This window comes from Natator depressus, chromosome 2 (genome assembly GCF_965152275.1).
Source record: "Natator depressus isolate rNatDep1 chromosome 2, rNatDep2.hap1, whole genome shotgun sequence".
In the NCBI taxonomy this organism is placed as follows: Eukaryota; Metazoa; Chordata; order Testudines; family Cheloniidae; genus Natator; species Natator depressus.
Window position 1 is genome coordinate 53,587,743 of NC_134235.1, and position 22,879 is coordinate 53,610,621.

At 38.1% G+C, this 22,879-nt stretch overlaps 1 protein-coding gene across 2 annotated transcripts in view; it reads left to right on the forward strand.

Moving 5' to 3' along the window:
- LOC141982282 (uncharacterized) overlaps nucleotides 1-22,879 on the forward strand; it is a 117,426-nt gene that overhangs the window by 16,061 nt on the left and 78,486 nt on the right. The window contains exon 2 of one of the 2 annotated variants that reach the window (XM_074944209.1): nucleotides 9,158-21,565. The exons of the other annotated variant lie outside the window; for it this stretch is intronic. Coding sequence (XP_074800310.1) covers nucleotides 12,640-13,683 — 1,044 coding nt within the window. The 5' untranslated portion in view covers nucleotides 9,158-12,639 and the 3' untranslated portion in view covers nucleotides 13,684-21,565. Of the gene's footprint in view, nucleotides 1-9,157; nucleotides 21,566-22,879 lie in introns of those variants that run through there. 2 annotated transcript variants of the gene reach the window in all.

A 22,879-nucleotide genomic window follows, 5' to 3' on the forward strand; every position in this document is an offset into this window, starting at 1 on the left:
CAGAAACAGCTACACTAATCTCATTTTATAAATGTTTAGGTTGCATACAATGTCCTAATAAATGCAATATACCTTCTTAAAAGATACTTTGTGCCTCATCATCTGCTCATTTACTGTATTATTGAAACAAACATAATTTTCAGAGTTAATTTTAAAAGTTTAGGGTTTTCAAAAATCAGACTTCACATTACATGTATTTCCAAGTACAGTTCTATCCAGCTATCTTTGTAAGATATGACTGAGTTAACTACTGGGGTATCTTTCCCAGTTCCTATTATCTTATCACAGGAAAAGTTACAGTAGAAATATTATTGTACAATTAAGAACTGAAGGCACAAACATTTTCTTCTAAGATGTAAAACACATTCACTAATAAAGCAAGTGAGAGAATTTACAGCTTTGTTAGGTATTACTAATTAATTTGAACAGAGTAATACTTAGCATAGATACATACACATAGACAGTAGCTGAAGGACATCATACTTTTTATATATACGAAACAGTATTTGATAGATTTCTGTTTCCACTTGCATTTGTACTAAACATATTTAGACCCATGGAAAATAGCCCTCAATCCCTTTAACAACAAACACACAGCAGCAGACACAAACACTAGGAATTCCCATACCACACCTGCCTTTTTGTTGCCTGAATATGCAGTTATTTCTGTCCTCACTGCATATATTTTTCCTTTGGTATCTAAATTGTTCTCTGTAGAATGTTAGTGGGGGAAAAAGGCTCCTCTGTGAGCATCCTATTACGATAAATGTGTGTGTGTGTGAAGATGTATGGGGAAGGCTAGACTGGTCATCTTTCAGCATGTCTCTTCTACCTGGGGTTCAGAACCTTAGTTTTCACTCAGTGATCTTTAAAGTAAAAAGAGCAAGAAGCAAAGGTCATGCAAAATGCGCCTTCTATATTCAAATACTCAAAATCTGGAGTAAAGCCTTTTGTCAAGAATTGATTATTTTCCCAGAGGTTAGCTAGTTACATAATTTAAATCATTCTACCTATACGAATATCCAAAAGAAGTGTATCATTAAATCCAGATGATGGTTTATTCAGATCTAAAAAGCATTCTGCATTTTTTTTACTTTTATATTTTATGACCTATCGATATTCTGCTCAGAGTTTACTTTTTGTTCTTCATACTCCCAAACTTCTTTCTTCCCCTCTTGAAAATATCTTACTTATGATTTTTGATATGCGATCTACATTAATTTTTCTTCTCTAAAATGTTACATATCACTGAAAGGTGTAATCTATATATTTTTTCTTTTTTCTTGCTAAATAGGGTCAAAATAAAGGTTTATACTTCAAAACTAAGATCATAGCATCATTTTTGTGATGCCTGTAGATGTACATGTAAATTATAGTATGAACAGCACAAGCTGGAGTTCTTTTAATGGAAATTGTACTGTTGAAGAGTTATCACATTGCTTAACTATCACAGTAAAGAATACATACATGCACTTGTGTTTCTCTATTTCCCCCCACAAATATTTGGATATCTTAGCATTAGGTAACATAGCCTACTAAGTTAAAAAAGAAGGACCAGTCCGATACATATAGAATTTTATAGCATTGCTGTGGAATACAAAAGGGAGAACATTATTTTCCCCAAACATTTCCTCATCCTAATTATAAGAGAATAGATTAGATGTTACACTCTTTTTTTATATGTGATGTTTCTTTGAGTGTTTTCAAAGTTAACTATATTTAGGCCCTATTTTCTTCTCCATAAAGCGTTAGATTTCACCTCTTTGTAAAATATTCCCCCATAGTGCATCTTAGTTTAATTCACTTTTAGCTAAAGAAACACCCAGGTTCAATCTGGAGACCTCCTTCCAACATAATTTAGCTAGACCTTTTCTTAGTAAAGGTTTTCTGGTTTTCATTTTCACTTCATATTCTCAAATAAAAGATCCTTTGTTGTCTACCATTTGATTGGACTTAATGAAAAACACTCCATTTTAACTTAACAGTATTTCCCTTTGAATTTATTATATTTAAGGACACTGTCAAAAATCAAGCATTTAATCTCAGGTTTTTATACTTAAAATGATATTACTATCATATGGCTCAATAAGGTGATGTAAAAAGTATATTGAAGAGATTTCAAAAAGAAAAGAAAAGTGAAAAACTAGCCTCATTTTAATATGAAACTAAATACTATAGCTAATGTGAAGATTGGGTATGGTAGTTGACTTTAAAGACTAACATGTGACAGGGTGCCAACAGCTGAATTGTGCAGTATTGACTAAATGAGGTTCACTGATTTGTATTGAGGCTAATATCTTCTTTAAACAATTCCGTGTAAATTGTGCGTATAAAGTCATTGGAAGCTATTTCTCAGGACAGCCTCGCTGGCTAGCTACCTGCTGGAGTGAGGAAGATAATCAATAGAAAGAAATAGAGCTGAGCATGAGACTAGGAAGCTTCAGAGCAGTTAGTGCTGATAAAAGTAGATGATGTCAATATTTGGGAATAACACAACTCTAGGATAACAGACAAAAGAGAAGTGCATATGTTGTAGAGTGTTCAAACAGGGGCAGAATTAATGCATAAGTGGCAGATGTTGCCCCAGGCTGCAAAACACATTATTTATTCCAGGTATTGTTAAATTACTACTGAAACACCAGTGCATAGTATAGTATATTAAAAATTACATCTCTAGCAATAAGAGCCCAAATGCTTCTTTACATGAGTAGACTTTCTAAGGTATAAAGGAGCTGATATATTTTATTGATACAAAGTATTTACCAGCTATATGCTTGAACTAATAAAAAAGAAGAAACTCCATCAGAAAATATTTCAGAATTGAAGCTCTGTCTTCAGCTTTCTTCAATTAAACTAGTATTTATAACAGAAACAGACAAAATGGCAAATAATTTGGCAGAAATCAATTCTTAACTCAAAGATGTAAACGTCCTCGAGTTCTAATGCCATCCCACCCTCCCCTTTTTCGCACGTAAAGATTATAAAAATAAAAAAAATCCCTGATGCTCATTCAGAATTATATTATAGTGAATGCTTTTAGCTGTAGTATCCTTATTGGTAGTGAAGTAATGGTATATTTTTGCTAATTTAATAGTAGAAATCAGTTTTCCTATTGCTGTCAGGTGATGAATTTTTGTTCTTCAGTGCTGATCTTTCTGTTGATGTATTATGACATAGTCTGTCAACATGAACAGATATGTGAAAGGGAGATTGGGTGACTGAGACATATAACCTGAATATGGCTCCTCTTGAATTTTAAGCATATTGTGGTTGGATACCTCAAGTAAGAATGTACTTTTTAAAAGAATGCTATTATTTTGATGTAATTTAAGAAAAAGCAAAACAGGTGGACTATGACAAGGTTCTAAAAGCAGAATGAATGAGCTAACTCCAAAACATATGCACAAGAGCTTATAAAGCTTTCCCGTCCAAGTTAATAGCCCTTTAAAACCAGCATTTGCAAAGTGCAAAAGTTTTTTGTGTAAAGAGAAAACCAATTCAGGCTTATCTGATTATTAAATATAGGTATTGTTTTCAAAAAATTAAACAATTCCACAACCTTTGCATGATTTTGTTGTCACAGATGTTTTTATTGTTTGGTATTAGATATCTGGATTACATCAAGTAGGTGATTACTATGTCGGCTAAAAAGGTCAAGTTCCATACTTTTTATTTCAAACCACCATAAAGAAACCTTTTTATAATGACACACGTGTTCATACTGTATATCTACATAGACTCACTTTAAACTGGGTTTTCCTATCTGACATATGGCTCAAGAAAAAATAATTCAATATTTTGATATTAATATTGGAAAAATATTAATTATGTAAAGTAAATATACACACATTCAAAATAACTAACTTTCTATGGTAAACCTAATATTAAAATACGGGATTAAATTACCAAACAATGCAACTAATTGTGTTTAAAACATTATTTGAATTATGTGTTATAAAACCTTTATAAAGTATGCCAAATAAATATCAATTTTTCAGGTTACTGTTCTTTTCATCTTAAATTACAGGAAAATATAAGATCCTCATTTATTACTCAGCTCTAAAGGGTGCCTTCATTTCAAATAAAGCATGCATTTTGATTTGGGGACACAGTAAAAAAAATCTTTTAAGATCTATACTTCAACTAATTTGTTAATCTTGTGCCACTTTTAGCATTTGTCACACATATAGACCAGGAAATTGGCTCCATCTCATTCTAGCTCTGTGTTGAATTAAAAACCTTTACTGCAAAGAAGAGCATGATGTGGGAAAAGAATAAATTTAGTTCTTTCTTTAGTAATGCACATATATTTCCATACATCTCACATCCTAAGGGAGCCTATGAACGCATTCAATAAATACAAAACTATAATATGTAATTCCAGGAAAAGATTTTTTTTATATTCTAAAGTCCATATCTGACCTTAGTTTTAAAAGATTAAAAATAAATGTCACAATGGTTTTTATGTTTTTATCAAAAATAGGATATATTGAAATGTTAGGAAAAAAACAGAACACTGCATTTAAGGATGTCCAATATTTCTAATTGTACTAGATGGTTTAAACAATATAAATTAAGTATTGGCACTTGAAAATTAAGAAAACTATAGTTGTGTCTTGTCCAACTAGTTCCATCTTAAATATCCCAAAACCAAAACCATATAGATAAGTATTTATATGGAAGGATTGCCTATCTTCACCTTTATATATTAAGGTCACCAAAAAGAGCAATTTATGGATAAACGGCAATAATAAAGAGGTAGGCTTTAAACATGATTAGTTGGTGTCTATTAAAGATCTGTTAAAATGAAATATATACTGCAGGTGAAGGAAATTACTGACTACTACTAGAATGATAGACTTGCAGTATGTTTATTTCACTATACCTTTAAAATATTTGTGAATTTGACTGCATTCTGAAAAGACAGTGCAATGTGGTAGATTTATGAGGGTCTGACGGAAACAGGACTAGGATAGATTATGGCATACTTGTTTAGAAAAACTGTGAACTGAAGGTTCCTGATTTACACTGACATATATCTAGATGAAACTATAGTTTGCAAATTGCCTAGAGGAGCCATCTTTTATTAAGTGTTTGATAGGTACAGAAATGTACATATCTATTCTAAAACGTACTAGGAATACTGATGTTATATTTGCAAATGTGATCTTAACATTTTAGATTTTCTTAAATCTTTATGGTCACCTCATCCAATCTTATTTGTAATGCTTGTGTGGTAAAGAAGCTTGGTGCATTATTTTGAGTTCTTGGGATAGCAGTATGCTGAAATATTATCTGTAGTACAGCATCATGAGCAATCTAACCATGATTCAGGCTCTTTTAACCATTTTCAACCGCCTGACATCTTGCACCGCATATTATTCTACATCGTTACAGTTTAGGACAATGAAAGGAGGACTTATAGTTCTCAGATTTTATGGTTACTCATCTAAACACTTTCAATCTGGATAGTACGTGGTGATGTCATTAAATGTTTTGTAAAAATTAGGCATGCAGTAAGAGATGAGGCATGCAGTAATACCAAGTGCTCACAGGTTTCCTGCAAGGCATGATGCTGAAAGCCTGCAAACCTTTGGAACCAAGAAAAGGCCAATTCCTGCTCATCTTGCTCATGTGAGTAGCCCAACTGACTTCAGTTGGATTACTTGTCTAAGAGGAGCAGAGCCTGCTGTACATTGTCACTTTTGGAACTTTAGCTTTCCTTTTCTGTAACAATTGCTTATTTAATCTTATTTTGCATTGTTATTACCCTAGCTAATTGTATAGTGTGAACCATTGTCAATAAAATTCTACTTTTGTAATTCCCATTTTATAAGTAATTTTGATTGGTATTTATTGATTCATCAGGGACAAAATTACCAAGAATAGATGACACCATGTATTTTAGTTTCAGTACTTTCAACACATTATTTTCAAGTCAGGTGTATGCAGTATGCAAATATTAAGTGATGCTTTACATGGAGATCTATCTGTAAGGTGGACAGAGTTTTGTCCAGGGTGCATGTACAAGTAATTATCAAATATATATAATGGAAAACATCTTTTCTGAATATTCTGAAAATACTCTGGCAATGTGAGTTAAATGTATGCCTTTTGCAAGTTCTCAACCATTCCTTTAATACCCACTGTCATTTAGCGATATTCGTTACTTCAAGCCATCGTTCAAAGCAATGGCAAAGGCGAAGTCAATTAATTGTGAGCTGACAACTGAGTTACATCAGCACCATTGTGTGCCCACAGTATTTATAATTTTATAAAAGGCCTTCCAAGTTTCCTTATTTATAATTTATGAAGATCTTTTATTTCTACACTAGTGGTTAGTAACAGGTACCAAACCACATCATGGCAAGTAACTAGCATAGTTCTTTCTAACATTGTAAATTCTTCAAGGCAAGGCAGGGACCAGTTTCTTCCTGGATGTTTGGACAATGCCTAGCACACTGTGGTATGCACTGGAATACAAATACATAATTAGCACTTGTCAGTTATAAGCAGCACTTATTAGCTGAACAATTAACCTCAGTGTCAGTTATTCACCTTTTCCTAGTTAAATCATATAGTCTTTGAGAATAGTTGCCATCTGCACTGGCACAAAAATATGCTTAATTGTGTACACGGTTCTCATGCCAGTTTTGATTTGGAATAACTTTACTGATTTCAAAAGTGTTATCTCTGTATATGAGAGAATAATCAGGAGACTTCCTCTCACCTACTTAGATATAAATTAGGAGTAAGTCCACTGATGTAAGTGTAAAATTGGTGAAAGTGAAAGAAGAATCAAGTCTTTTGTCTCTGCACCTTAGAAGTAAAAGTGACATACAAAACGTAAGTAAAGAAACAACACATGAAAGTAATTGTGTTGCTTACCAATACATATGTAGACTATTAGACTGCTGCTATAAGAAATGTGCACCTACACACTGCTCTAGTCAGGAAAATGGAGGTTAAAATGCACCAGGAGCATAAGAAGAATTAATGTCCAAATAAGAGATGTTTGCATCTCTTTTGGATATGCCTCTAAGCATTCACTTAAGACAATATAGTGGTGTTATCTGTCACCTCCTCTTAACTACCTGAGGCAGGTGGCAGGAGATGTTACTTTTTTTCTTTTTCCAAGATCTGGTAAGAGTCTTCTATTCATTTCTGATGGGAATGGGTGACCAACGAGAGTCTTTATACATGTTATTTAGTAGATCAGATATGCTGACAATAGGTTAATATAGTTGTTTTTTCCATTAGCCTGCAAATCAGACTTTTTTTCACTGAAGAAAGATATGGATGACCTGAACTGTGATTTGACTCCAGAGAAATATGAAGATGGCACCTGTATGAGGCATTATTTTTAGTAAGAGGGGGTGGCACACTCTTTCTCCCTTGACTACCTAAATGACACATAAATATCATTTATTTTACTTTTCCTGTGACTTTTGTGACTTGTGCCTTGGTGTGTGACTGCAGTGAACATTTTTTGTTGACAGACATGAATAAGGAGCGGACAGTGGTCAAAAGAAAAGTGTCCATGCCCAAATAGGCAGGAGTATGCAAGATAATTTAGCAAAAAAATGTGGATACAGTGCGCACCTGATTTTCCCCAGCTTTGTGTAGCCATTTAGACCTGTGCAAAGTGGGTGTAAAACATCACCAAATCACAATGTGTCTTTTATGGGTAGTTGGGTGTGGGAAACAAAAAGGGAGAAAAGAATTTGAAGTACTTAGGAAGTTTTCATGCTTTGGAAGGTTTCCTGTATATACTGTCTAGGATTAATAGCTATTATGATTATAAATCATAGGATGCATAGGCACAGGTTGGCCAATAAAGGAATCTACAGAATGTAATTCCTCTTGTTTCACAACAGTTTAACATCATTGCTTAACACCCTTCACCTTTTTCAGTTAAGAATTTTATTAGGAACACTTAAAGAATGAACACTTCACTGCATTTTCTGTTCTTCTGAATAATGAACAGAGAAAAGACCCTGGATTGATTCTGATCACATAACATTTTAACTTCATTAACCCTTGATTTTCTCTAAATGTAAATTAGATTAAATCAGACTGCCATGATTTCTTTTTATACAAATTGTAAATTGTCTCTGGGATTTTAACATTTTTCATTTTGTTTTTTAAAGATAAAATAATGTAATATTTTTGTGCAATGGCACTACATTTCAAGTCATACAGGCCCCAGTTCATCAAGGTACTTAAATATGTACTCAAGTAGTTTGAGACAACATACATGCTTCAAGTTAGACATATGCTTAAGAACCTTGCTGAATCAGGACCATAGAAGACATGAGAATATCTCTGGGGCTCATTTTATTGTGGGGATCATTGATGTGTTCCTCAGGTTATAAAGGGGGGTGGACTGTATTTCAAAAAATGATAGGTGAACTATTGAACAGCATTGATATCACCGTGAAGGACGCTTTTGCTTGTTCCCTTAGATTACAGTATACTACAGTGATTTTCTTAGTAATGGGAAAAAATGTGAAGCAAACTGGGGGAAAGTAGTACCAAGATGAAGTAAAAGAAAACCTCATTTTGGACCAAAGATTATGCAAAGGGTTATTTTAATAAATACTGGATTTTAAAATAAAATGTATGTCATGGTATTAGTTGTACTAGAATTGGCTTTCCTTTTACGGGGCATAGCTAGGAAAATAATTAATACGTAAACTTGAATAGCATGGTAGTGAATAGGGCAGAAACTACACAACCTTGCTAATGTGCGTGTTTAGGCTGATTGATGCATTTTACTCATAATTAAAGAAGATGGTGGTGGTGTGGTGATGAGATATAAGTGCTTCCATTGTGTTTTCTCAATAATATTTCTATCGCTTGTTGGCTTAGGGAGCTAGAGACTAGTCTTGGTCATGTAATTCAGATCTTCAGTGCATCAATTCAGTGTAGCACATTACCACCAGGTTAGTAGACCACCCCATGAAAATGCATTTTAAATGGTGACTGGAGAAATGCATCCTTGTTTATAAATATTAATCTGTAATCTTGGCCATCATTAATTAAAATCTATGGTTGTGTAACATAAAATAGTATTAATTATTCTAATTTTCTATTCCGATTTTTAATTTTTATTTATTTATTATTTGTACTTATGCATACATTTTCTTTTTTCTAGGTATCTTCTTTCCTAGGTATCCAGGATGGGCTTATTAATTGTGAATTATTCGGTAGAAGATCCTTCTAAAATATCCAGTAATTTATTTACTGGAATATAGCAGGATGTGTACTTGAAGGCCTCTTTTGCCTCTTTAATCACATGAAGAAACCTTGCAACTCTTACTACCAACTAAATGCTTTGCACAGTACTCAACAAAACAGAAGCAGCCTCTAGCATTAGACAGTGTACAGAAACCAGTTGGCTAGCTACAACTGGGAGATACCTTTCTTAACAGAAGTTACTCATGATTCTGCTCTTGGCTACTGGCATTTCTATTACCCCAAAATATCTACTTCCGCATCTTCTGCCGTGAAGCTTCGAATAAACCATACTCTTCATCTTCACATGTGAAGAGAAAAATTTACTTACATGTCTAAATGGCAGAACCTACCAGTGCAGAAGGTCATATAATGCTACCTATTAAACCATCAAACTCTTCACATGTTTTGAAAAGAAAACAGACATGGGTTTTGGAAAAAGATCTTATACTGCATCATCATTCTGGTATCCTACCAAAGGAACACACAGAATAGGATGTTCTTTTCACTGGTCACAATAAATGATTGCTTACAGGGACCGACAAAGACTTCATGACCACTATCTGACCCACTTAAAAATTATTATAAACTGGTGGGGAAGTTTATCTACTAATCATCTAGATTTGAGAGTTTCTTTTCCTATTTGAATAAAACTATCATGGTACTGTATGGGAAACTAACCGTCACAGTTTTTATAGGACTCTAAGCACAATTCAGTATTTTTCAGTACCCTTTTTGGTACTGACTCAAGAAAGTGGTTGAGTATGTGCTTAATTATACACATGTGCTTAACTTTAAGTCCTTTCCTGAATAGGGATGTTTTTCTGAATATGGCCCTTGAATATGCAGCAACAGTTAGCACCCGTTCCCAGAAATGTGTTGTCATCAGCAAAAATGTTGGTGCACAAATAAAGACCTCTTGTGCACCAAGATGTATAGATCTTGATGTTAATGGGGGAAATAGTGATTATTTTCCATTAACAATGGAAGTAGTGGGGAATCAAGGTCATCTAGTAGAAATGAACAGCAGCAGTACAGAAGGAATTTATTTTCAAAGTTTCAAGAGAGACAAGCAAATAGGATCAACACAAAATAAAATTTACAAGAAATTGCTTGATATTTTTCTTCAAAAAATGGAAACAAAACAATATTAGTGTTTGATATTGGAGAAAATCCTACTTTTGGGGGGCAGGAGTAGGATGTTGTATGGCATAATGTTTAGGAAAGCACTGAGGCAAAAAAATTGGGGATCTATTCCCAACTGCCACTAACTCTGCAACCTCGTGCATGTCATTTAATCTTTTTTTGTTAGTTGCCCTATTTGTAAAGAGATAATAATAGCCACTTCTGTCAAGTATTCTGAGATTTTTAGATAAATAGAACTATGTAAGTGCAAAGCATTTTTAAAGTATTGTTTTCCTAATACAATGATAAAAGTGGTTCATAGTGTACTTAAAAAGATTGTCCGTTAGGCTTAATGCTCCTGAGATAAGAGACAGCTTGGGCTATACACCATGAAAGTATCAGCTTCTTAATTTAAAGGTGTGTGTTTGTGTGGGTGGGCAGCTTTAACTTGGCTGTTACTTTTAATGTTTAATGGCCCAATTCTGCCATCAAATGTGAAATATGCATATTGATGAAAAGTGATGGAAGTGAGATGCTGTGATCTGCGATGTTTATTTCAGGATCTGCAGTATTCTGCCATCTTCTCAAAATATGCTTAGCTTTAGCTCTGCATCTGTTCAACATTTCAGCTGTTAGAACTCCACAAAAGGCCCTTTTATGCCCCCAAACTCAAGCTGGTTGTATACTAGCATCTAAAGATCCCTTAATTTAAGACAGTTTCAGGAGGCTTATCATACCGTCTCATGCAAAGAAACAAACATATCAAAGAGTTGTACTAAAGGGTGTGGCCCAGTTCCATCACCACAGTCACGAGGAGATTACCTTGGAAAGATAAGTTTGGTGCTGTTTTATATTTCTGAATGAGTCCACACTGGTGGGGAAGTCCCCTTCCAAAGAGTATCTGAGGCCAGAATAGCTATGAAGAGTCCCTAGTAGGGTCGTTCCAGTTGAGCCTCATGGCAAGAGCATGGGGATGTGTAGTGGGATCCCTTGGAACAGACAGCTGGTGCAGAGACATAGGGCCTTAGTATGGATGGCTCTGGTCTGGTGCTCATCCCCTGGGATCTGTAGCACGCCACACGTATGTTGGTCCCGTGGCTGTTCTATGTGGGGCTCGGGGAGTGGGGAACCCTGACCCTAATGGAATGATTTGAGAGGAACTCTGAGTAAAATCTCCTAGAGTTTTCTTAACCATCCCTTCTTCCAGTAGATTATATGGGATAATGCAGCCCATCGTCAGGTGAAAGAGAGGGGCTGAATCATTCCCTTAAAGCACAAATAGGCAGATGATCTTAGTCAGGAAGAAAAGGTTGCAGTGAATGCCCAACATTTCCAAACATAGTAAAAAGGCAGAGTTGTATCCTGGTTGGGAGAAGCAGCCATAGATAGGTAGGTACAAAAAGCAGCAGCCAGCTAGATACCATGACATGAGTGTATAGAGAAATGGTAGCAGTTTGGCCCAGATGTGCAGATAATGTGCTTATAATTAGTATAATGAGACAGAGACAATCCAGATGTAGCTAATTCTGCTGTAGTGTATATAGATGCTGCAAGGGCCATACTGGCCATTAGGAGCCAGAAGCAAACCCTCAGATTTCCTTTTCGGCAGGAGCACATGGGCTGCATAAGTTGGCAACATCAACTGCACATCGCCTCTGTTAGACTGGCTAATACTGAAAATTGGCATGTGTGTATTACAGAGTTTGCAAGCAGCAGCACCTCACACAGTGGCTCCAATGCTATCATACTTTACTCTTTCTCATAGGTAGGATGCGGACATAAAACAACCATCGGTTGCTTTAGGTTATTTCACCTTTGGGACCTCTCTTGCCGGTGTTACTGGAGAGATGATGCTGTACGGGCCCCTATCATGTGCACTCCCTTTTCTTCCCACCTACTTTTGGCTTGACTATACCCATCTCTCCAACCATGCACAGTATTAGTGCAGTACCTTTTGCCATCCTCATACCCCAGGCCTGTTGCTGTAAGACAGGGAAGATGGGGTACCCAGCATTTTCTGCACTTTATTACCATTTTCACCTTAACTAGCAGGCTTTTCTCCTGCTGGGTGCTGTGCAGCCGGGGGATGATCAGCCACCTGGAGTGTAAATTAATTGTGACCTTAGGTGAAGTAATTTACTCTCTGCAGCTTTCTCATATGTGTAACCAAATAGAGAGCTGGCTGGCCACACTTAGTCTACTATAAAGATCCTGTTATGCTGAAGAACAGATAGAATCATAATCAAAAAGGTTGACAAAGGAGGTGCTGTCGTCATTATGAATAGGTCAGAATATGAACAAGAGGCTGCTAGGCAGCTCTCCAACACCACTTTCTACAAGCCATTACCCTCTGATCCCACTGAGGGTTACCAAAAGAAACTACGCCATTTGCTCAAGAAACTCCCTGAAAAAGCACAAGAACAAATCCGCACAGACACACCCCTGGAACCCCGACCTGGGGTATTCTATCTGCTACCCAAGATCCATAAACCTGGAAATTCTGGATGCCCCATCATCTCAGGCATTGGCAGCCTGACAGCAGGATTGTCTGGCAATGTAGACTCCCTCCTCAGGCCCTACGCTACCAGATCTCCCAGCTATCTTCGAGACACCACTGACTTCCTGAGGAAACTACAATTCATCGGTGATCTTCCTGAAAACACCATCCTGGCCACTATGTATGTAGAAGCCCTCTACACCAACATTCCGCACAAAGATGGACTACAAGCCATCAGGAACAGTATCCCCGATAATGTCACGGCAAACCTGGTGGCTGAACTTTGTGATTTTGTCCTCACCCATAACTATTTCACATTTGGGGACAATGTATACCTTCAAATCAACGGCACTGCTATGGGTACCTGCATGACCCCACAGTATGCCAACATTTTTAAGGCTGACTTAGAACAACGCTTCCCCAGCTCTCGTCCCCTAATGCTCCTCCTCTACTTGCACTACATTGATGACATCTTCATCATCTGGACCCATGGAAAAGAAGCCCTTGAGGAATTCCACCATGATTTCAAATTTCCATCCCACCATCAACCTCAGCCTGGACCAGTCCATACAAAAGATCCACTTCCTGGACACTATGGTGCTAATAAGCGATGGTCACAAACACCACCCTATACTGGAAACCTACTGACCGCTATACTTACCTACATGCCTCCAGCTTTCATCCAGACCACACCACACAATCCATTGTCTACAGCCAAGCTCTACGATACAACCGCATTTGCTCCAACCCCTCAGACAGAGACAAACACCTACAAGATCTCTATCAAGCATTCTTACAACTACAATACCCAGCTGCTGAATTGAAGAAACAGATTGACAGAGCCAGAAGAGTACCCAGAAGTCACCTACTACAGGACAGGCCCAACAAAGAAAATAACAGAATGCCACTAGCCATCACCTTCAGCCCCCAACTAAAACCTCTCCAATGCATCATCAAGGATCTACAACCTATCCTGAAGGACGACCCATCACTCTCACAGATCTTGGGAGACAGGCCAGTCCTTGCTTACAAACAGCCCCCCAACCTAAAGCAAATACTCACCAGCACCACACAACAGAACCACTAACCCAGGAACCTATCCTTGCAACAAAGCCCATTGCCAACTGTGTCCACATATGTATTCAGGGGACACCATCATAGGGCCTAATCACATCAGCCATACTATCAGAGCCTCATTCACCTGCACATCTACCAATGTGATATATGCCATCATGTGTCAGCAATGCCCCTCTGCCATGTACATTGGTCAAACTGGACAGTCTCTATGTAAAAGAATAAATGGACACAAATCAGACGTCAAGAATTATAACATTCAAAAACCAGTCTGAGAACACTTCAATCTCTTTGGTCACTCGATTACAGACCTAAAAGTTGCAATTCTTCAGCAAAAAAACTTCAGAAACAGACTCCAACGAGAGACTGCTGAATTGGAATTAATTTGCAAACTGGATACAATTAACTTAGGCTTGAATAGAGACTGGGAGTGGATGGGTCATTACGCAAAGTACAACTATTACCAGTACAACTTCTGGACCCAATTCTGTAATTATTCCCTGTGCAAAAAACTCTAGCTAAATCAGTGTCACAGATTCTGTGGAACAGCCAAGCTGTACTCAGCAGATAGCTAGATGAGGACAGCAGGTACAGGTGCCTTTAAACCATGTTTGCAGCTCCCCAGTCCTGCAGCTGGAATGCACAAACACCTAGCATAAGAGAGCAAGCTACTCTGTCTTACACCTGCAACCAATGGTACTTAGGGGTCATTCCAGCACCTGGAAGTTGTGAGGTGCCTTTCTTTCCATGGAAACGGCCCTTATCCTGGAGGCTGGAATAAGGAGAAGCTGTTACAGTGGTCCCATCTCAGTAGCAGATTCCTCTGCTCAGGCATACTGCTGCTTTTCAATGCTGCAAAGCAGCCATAGTGCAACGGAGATCCAGGCCCACCAGCAGCTTTGGGCACCTAGGCAAGTTGATAAATAACAAAAACAAAGTTCTATGTATATGTGAAAATTTGTCAAGTGTCAGCGGTAGTTGTCCCTTGCTGGTGACTGAAACCTTGTTCCTGTCCAAGCTTATTCATATATAAAGCTGTACAGATGTGGGCACAAGCCACCAGCAGCTTGGAAGTTTAACAAAGAACCTATTTTTGTCTTTTCCAACTATAAAAATTGTATTATGTTTTAAAGGGTATTATGTATCTTTTTAATGCACCCATAACTCATTTCAGCCAATTTTGTTGGAAGTTACAAAAACAAATTCACTTTGAGAATGAGACCATGCATGAGAAATTTTAGCCCAAATGGAACAATTTTGGGGAAGTAATGGAATAAAATATGGGTTTACAACAGAACAATAACACCTATGAATAGTTACTACGATGCCATTCTCTGGTAGAGGAAGCAGAAGTTTGCCTTTCATTCCCCTCAGAACCAAAGGCAACTAATTATTGTCTCAAATTTTGTGACTACTAGTGAAGTTCTGTATGTCATATAAACTCACATATAAGCCAGCTTTTCAATCTCAGCAATATGTGAGAAACCAACTGAATGGTTGTGTGTAAACAAACACACCTCTTTGCTTGTTTAGCTTGTGTTATCAGGAGGAGAAGAGGTGCAACAGTTGGAGAATCCTTCTCCAGGCACTGAGGGACAGAGAGGAGCTATTGACACATTGATCTAGGTATCAGATGATGCAACCCCAACAGTTTCCATGCAATGGTGGAAGAAATATCCTGGCTTCTTCAGAAGTACTTTTGCCATCTTTTAAAAACAAAACAACATTGTCCAGTTCACATTTAACAAAACATGAACAGAATATTCTATAGTGCAATGGCAGAGGTTGAGTGTGAGACAAATGATGGAGAATGAAATGGTGACCATGAAATGTACACAGTGAATCATCATCCCTCCAGACTTGGAACAGCCAACTAAGAATTTATGGACATATCATCACAGATGTGGAATCCTATCAGGTCCCGCCATGAGCTTTCTTCTAGTTTCTTCCTTTCAGCCACTTTAACCTTAACTACCTCTTTTATGTTGATTATATTCAACTGTACATATGTTAGCCTCTTTATGACTTGATCTCATCTTCTGTGGCTAGGAACATGTCAGTTATAAATTACACACTGTCTTTCAAAGGTTTGTTATTTAAATGTGTACAAATGTTTCCAAATCTTCTCTCACAATTTACAAAATTTATTTTAGAGTTTTTGCTATTATCTTTCAAATTGCCTTCAGATAGCACCATTATTGTTAAAGGCCAGCGATGCACCTTATTTTGCTCCTCATGCAGGCCTTTCTTCTAACAGACTCCAAATTGAGCGAGTGTGTGCGAGATCACATTTTGCTGTTGCATGAAGATATTTTATTTAATCTTCTTCAGTGAGCCATGCACACTTTGTTCTCTTAAGTATAGCAGAGTCCACACTATCAAATTTGAGGCTGGAAAAGACACTCTTCTGAAAGTCCAGAAATGACAACAGCATTTTAAGTAACTATTTTTTTTGGCATACAAGAAATGCAGCCTTTACACCAAGCCATATTTTTCATGTGGCATTATATGGCTCCTAAATTAGATCTGTTCCCTCCAACCTTCCAGATTATCTGTTGCAATCTATTACATAAGTAATTTTATTTTTGAGTATGTTCTGCCTTCAGATGGGAACGTCAATAATGCTGTCATTATGGCTGGTACTGTGCAAATATAGTCAGCATTTTTTCACATTGCAGAGCACTTGTCTTCTCAGCCTCTGCTTTTTTCAGCCAGTTATTTTCAATAGCCTTTCATATTAAGTAGTGTTACTAAGCTGTTGTGTAAAAAATCAGATAGGGTCTTAAATGAAATATGTGTATCAAACGATCCACAGTCAAATGGTCCGTATGAATGAGGTCTGTTACAATTTTTTGAAGAGCATGGAGGGCAGCTAGAGAACAGAAGTATGAATCCTGCCAAGTATATATTCCTGAAGAAGGAAAAGGGGCAATGATACCAACTGCCCCATATGGAAATGGATTCTTGGCAGGATGAACTCATTAGCTAAGTGCTGGAGGCCAAGTCATTGTCCTCTTCCTTCTCATTATATCCAGGCAAAATACATCTCCCAGATCAGAATGCTACCTCAGTATAAGTAAGTGCAAAAGAAACCAGTGAAACAGTTGTCAATATAAAGATCAGAACAATAATCTATTATTTGCCCTAGAAAAAAGCTAACTCACTTGCAGTTTGTGCTTCTTTTAGATGTCCCATATTCAGAGAGCACTTGAGAAGTTCATGTTCAGTTCCACTGCTGAGCATTATAAAGACAGAGGGCCAGACTCTCTGATGTGCTCGGCAGCTACTGAGTACAGGAGAGAGGGCCTGCCAGGAAGCTGGTTGGCTCCTTGATTCTCTACCCATTCTTCATCTGGTCACAAGTTAAGGGAGCTGCTCTAACTTGTACCAGTTGGCATTGATCCTTCAGGAACTGTTTGCCAGCTGAGAACAATCAGAATGCATTGGCTGCTGCTCCTGCCCTAGAGATATCCCCCTTGCCGGTGACTGGAGGGGGAGTGACTTATCACCTGGATCTGTACCCTGTGAGTATCCCCAGCAGGGGAGTTAGAGCTGGATTCTGTTCCGTTTGTGCTGCAGGAGCTGTGCAAAAGGCCTAGGGCAAGCCACCTTATCTGGTCCTAAAGTTCCCTTTTTATTGCCCTCAGGATCCCAAGTTGAAAACAAAGTATATGCAGAAACTCTTTGATTTCATTTTTCAGACCACAAGTGAGGCTGACTCAGCAAGTGGTGAGGAAAACTACATTTATTCATAGTGGGTGAGCAACTCTCTCTTTTTCATGAAATTTTTGTAGCTGATCAACTCAAGTGGCTGCCTATCTAATAAATGCAAGCAGTATACGTTACAGTCATATGCCAGATAAGTATAACTTCACTGCATATTTGGCACTAGTGACTGATCTTCAAATCATGTTACATATTCACTGTTTGACAAGGGGGGCTCAGAAGAAAATCCCTTTGAGACAAAAACCCCAATTTTGCACCCTGACTAATGCTGAGTAGACCCTTAGTATCTAAGTAGTCTGTTGATTTCAGTAGAAGCAATGGTAGCCGGAAGTGGGCTTGATGTTAACAAATCTTTGTTCTTCTTTGCCATCTCCTTTCATATTCTCTACTCATGTTTCTAAGCTTTCCTTCCTCCTTTATTCAAAAGAGTGCTTGTCTGCTCAATGCTTGCTGATGGAACAAAACTCAACAGAACTGCTGGTAATCATTTCTGTGTATTTCATTTAGACACTGGTACTATACACCCCCCACCTACACTTTTTGAGGTACCAAATGGATTCAGCAAGAATCTGTTCTGGATTGCAGATCACAGGGATTCAGATAATTTAATTAAATACTTATAAGGTCAATTATAAATAAAAATCCTAAATATTTTTCTGTTTTTTTATTATTAGTATTTAAAAACCTAGGTGATTATATAGCTCCTATCACTAAAAACATCTACACTTTTAGATTTGTCTGTAATTCTTACATCCTATGACTACAAAAAAAGTGCACTGTGCAAAACACATTGTATTTATACATTTCAAAAGTACTCACTGTCCCAGATAATGCAGATTGTTTGTGCATTTCTCATCCTTTCACATATATAGCAAATAATATAAACTTAAAAAATCTCTGAATGCTTTTGTCTTAATCACTGTATATTGCTTCCTCTTCTCTTCTCCCTCAGTACCCTCATAATGGTGTTTGGGAGGTGCAGGTAGACAGGAGCACAGGTTCAGAGAGCAAAACTGGGAACAGTAAATTAACTGCCCATGAATTTCAGTGCACAGATTTACCTGTGCATCTCTTATTAAAATGAATGAGAATCATGTGACTGAATCCCTCTGCATACTGAACATTTAGAATCATAGAATCATAGAATATCAGGGTTGGAAGGGACCGCAGGAGGTCATCTAGTCCAACCCCCTGCTCAAAGCAGGACCAATTCCCAACTAAATCATCCCAGCCAGGGCTTTGTCAAGCCTGACCTTAAAAACTTCTAAGGAAGGAGATTCCACCACCTCCCTAGGTAATGCATTCCAGTGTTTCACCACCCTCCTAGTGAAAAAGTTTTTCCTAATATCCAACCTAAACCTCCCCCACTGTAACTTGAGACCATTACTTCTTCTTCCATGATCTGCTACCACTGAGAACAGTCTAGATCCATCCTCTTTGGAACCCCCTTTCAGGTAGTTGAAAGCAGCTATCAAATTCCCCCTCATTCTTCTCTTCTGCAGACTAAACAATCCCAGTTCCCTCAGCCTCTTCTCATAAGTCATGTGTTCCAGTCCCCTAATCATTTTTGTTGCCCTCCGCTGGACGCTTTCCAATTTTTCCACATCCTTCTTGTAGTGTGGGGCCCCAAACTGGACACAGTACTCCAGATGGGGCCTCACCAATGTCGAATAGAGGGGAACGATCACGTCCCTCAATCTGCTGGCAATGCCCCTACTTATACATCCCCAAATGCCATTGGCCTTCTTGGCAACAATGGCACACTGTTGACTCATATCCAGCTTCTCGTCCACTGTAAGCCCTAGGTCTTTTTCTGCAGAACTGCTGCCTAGCCATTCGGTCCCTAGTCTGTAGCGGTGCATGGGATTCTTCCGTCCTAAGTGCAGGACTCTGCACTTGTCCTTGTTCAACCTCATCAGATTTCTTTTGGCCCAATCCTCTAATTTGTCTAGGTCCCTCTGTATCCTATCCCTACCCTCCAGCGTATCTACCTCTCCTCCCAGTTTAGTGTCATCTGCAAACTTGCTGAGGGTGCAATCCATGCCATCCTCCAGATCGTTTATGAAGATACTGAACAAAACTGGCCCCAGGACCGACCCCTGGGGCACTCCACTCGATACCGGCTGCCAACCAGACATGGAGCCATTGATCACTACCCGTTGAGCCCGACAATCTAGCCAACTTTCCATCCACCTTATAGTCCATTCATCCAGCCCATACTTCTTTAACTTGCTGGCAAGAATACTGTGGGAGACCTTATCAAAAGCTTTGCTAAAGTCAAGGAATAACATGTCCACTGCTTTCTCCTCATCCACAGAGCCAGTTATCTCGTCACAGAAGGCAATTAGGTTAGTCAGGCATGACTTGCCCTTGGTGAATCCATGCTGACTGTTCCTGATCACTTTCTTCTCCTCTAAGTGCTTCAGAATTGATTCCTTGAGGACCTGCTCCATGATTTTTCCAGGGACTGAGGTGAGGCTGACTGGTCTGTAGTTTCCAGGATCCTCCTTCTTCCCTTTTTTAAAGATGGGCACTACATTAGCCTTTTTCCAGTCGTCCGGGACCTCCCCCGATCGCCATGTGTTTTCAAAGATAATGGCCAATGGCTCTGCAATCACATCCGCCAACTCCTTTAGCACTGTTCTGGATTGCAGATCACAGGAATTCAGATAATTTAATTAAATACTTATAAGGTCAATTATAAATAACAATCCTAAATATTTTTCTGTTTTTTTATTAGTAGTATTTAAAAACCTAGGTGATTATATAGCTCCTATCACTAAAAACATCTACACTTTTAGATTTGTCTGTAATTCTTACATCCTATGACTACAAAAAAAGTGCACTGTGCAAAACACATTGTATTTATACGTTTCAAGAGTACTCACTGTCCCAGATAATGCAGATTGTTTGTGCCTCACATTTGCCTCACAGTACGAAACAAAATCTGTCTCTAGTTTTTGAATTCTCTAAACTGAACTAAAATGATGACTAAGTTGCAATGATGATGTATCCTTTGACTATCAGACACATTTAGCATATTTCGTAGATAGCTTTGAAGAAATGAAGCTTTTTAAAACAGAGACACAACTTTTGTATTAAAAGTCAAGGGTCATGGGGAAAGTTTAATTAGTATTACAAATCTGAGTAATGTTTTCATCATAATGATAAAACAAGCTGCAGTATCTACAATTTACCCTCTAGCTATACAATTTTGAACTTAAATAGCCACAAGGAATGCAATAAATGAAACATTTTTCGGAACAATGATTTAAAATTAATTCTACTTTTTAATCAGACTTATTTTAAATGATTGCCTATTAATAGACCATTAATAAAACATTATTTTAAAATGAGATTTCAAGAAATAGGTTAGACTTGGGTAAGGTACAGTAGAAAGCAGGCAAAGATGGATGTGATGACTTTTAAAGAAATAATGTTTTAAACAATATTTATGCCATACACATGCAATTTTAAAAACAGAGGCTATAATTTCCTTCTGAATTTTATGTATATTGCTATATCAGTCTTTAGAAGTTTTCTGATGAATATGCTTTGAATTGTGGAACTGAAGTAGAAATCCTGAAGCAGAAGACGCTCACACTGACTTCACTGGGAGCTTTGTAAATTTGGGGACTTTTGGACTGGGTCTTATTTATGCAATAAACTGGATTACTAAGGAAAAACACATGCTTGTCTGATTCACCAAATGGTCTTCCAGGACTTTCAAAAGATATAGATCCTCATCTGAGTTGCTTTAATGTCCCACTTGAAGATCCTATTTAAAAATTTCTTTTAGAGCAATAAAACTAAAATGAAGTTTTTAAAAAATATATATTTTCATTCCTACTATATGTTATATGCACAGGCACACACCACTTTATGAGCTGAATCCTGTGACATGCTGCATCTGCAACTTTTACTGAAGCCAAGAAGAGGTCCTCAGTTCCACTCCTTGTGGGATTAGGCTATAAAAAGATTAGATTTTTATAGGAAGGGATAAGGAATTCTCTTCCAAAATTTGTTACCATCAGGCAAAGTGAAAAAGATAACCAAAGATTTTTCAGTACTGTAGGATTTAAACTTGAATTTGGGGAATTTTAATTTGATCCTTCCATTTCCTCACCACCAAGAGAGCTCCCAAATACAAACAGAAAGAAGACGGGCAGAATTAGGGTCCACCACTTCTATGTTGCCTATTGCCCTCTTTAAATCACAAGAAATGGGGTGTATGGGATACATCCTGCCTGAAAAGACCAACAGAATTTTGCATTTGTATAGCACCTTTCAACTGAGCATCTAAAAGTGCTGTGCAAATATTAATTACTTAATCTTCAGAACAGTCATATGAGGTAGGTAATGAATAAATAGGGAGCATGTCATCCACCACTAAAATGCAGTCTCCTCTGGGATGGGCGGGCTGCAGCAGCTCTCTTAGCATTGCACAGCAATATTACACACAGTTTATGACATGAAGTGAAGAAGGAAACTACAGAGAGGATTTAGGTGCAGCAAAAACAGTGTAACATCAGAGATGGAATTTAGCAAGGATGCTAGGTCCCTATGCTACAAAACCACCAAATTTTCTTTAGTGACTGAAAGACGTCAGGACGTTAATTATTGTCTAATTTGACAGATGACATCATTAGCTGCACAGAGTCCTCTAAACCAGTGGTTCCCAAACTTGTTCTGCCGCTTGTGCGGGGAAAGCCCCTGGCGGGCCGAGTTGGTTTGTTTACCTGCCGCGTCCGCAGGTTCGGCCGATCGCGGCTCCCAGTGGCCGCGGTTCACTGCTCCAGGCCAATGGGAGCTGCTGGAAGAGGCGCAGGCTGAGGGGTGTATCAGCCGCCACTTCCAGCAGCTCCCACTGGCCTGGAGCAGCGAACCGCGGCCACTGGGAGCCGCGTTTGGCTAAACCTGCGGACGCGGAAGGTAAAGAAACCAGCTCAGCCCGCCAGGGGCTTTCCCTGCACAAGCGGCAGAACAAGTTTGGGAACCACTGCTTTAAACCATACGAAGGTACTGTTCACTATTGACGCCAGAGGGAAGAGTGCCCCATATTGCCATGTCCAACAATCGATTTTTTTTATGGTTTGGTGAAATGGAAATGGAACTGAGAGCCAGGAACTCCTACTTTCTAATCCTGGCTCCATCACTCATTTTGATATGCGGTCTTGGGCATTTAAACCTGGTCTCTGTTTCATCATCACCATAAAATGG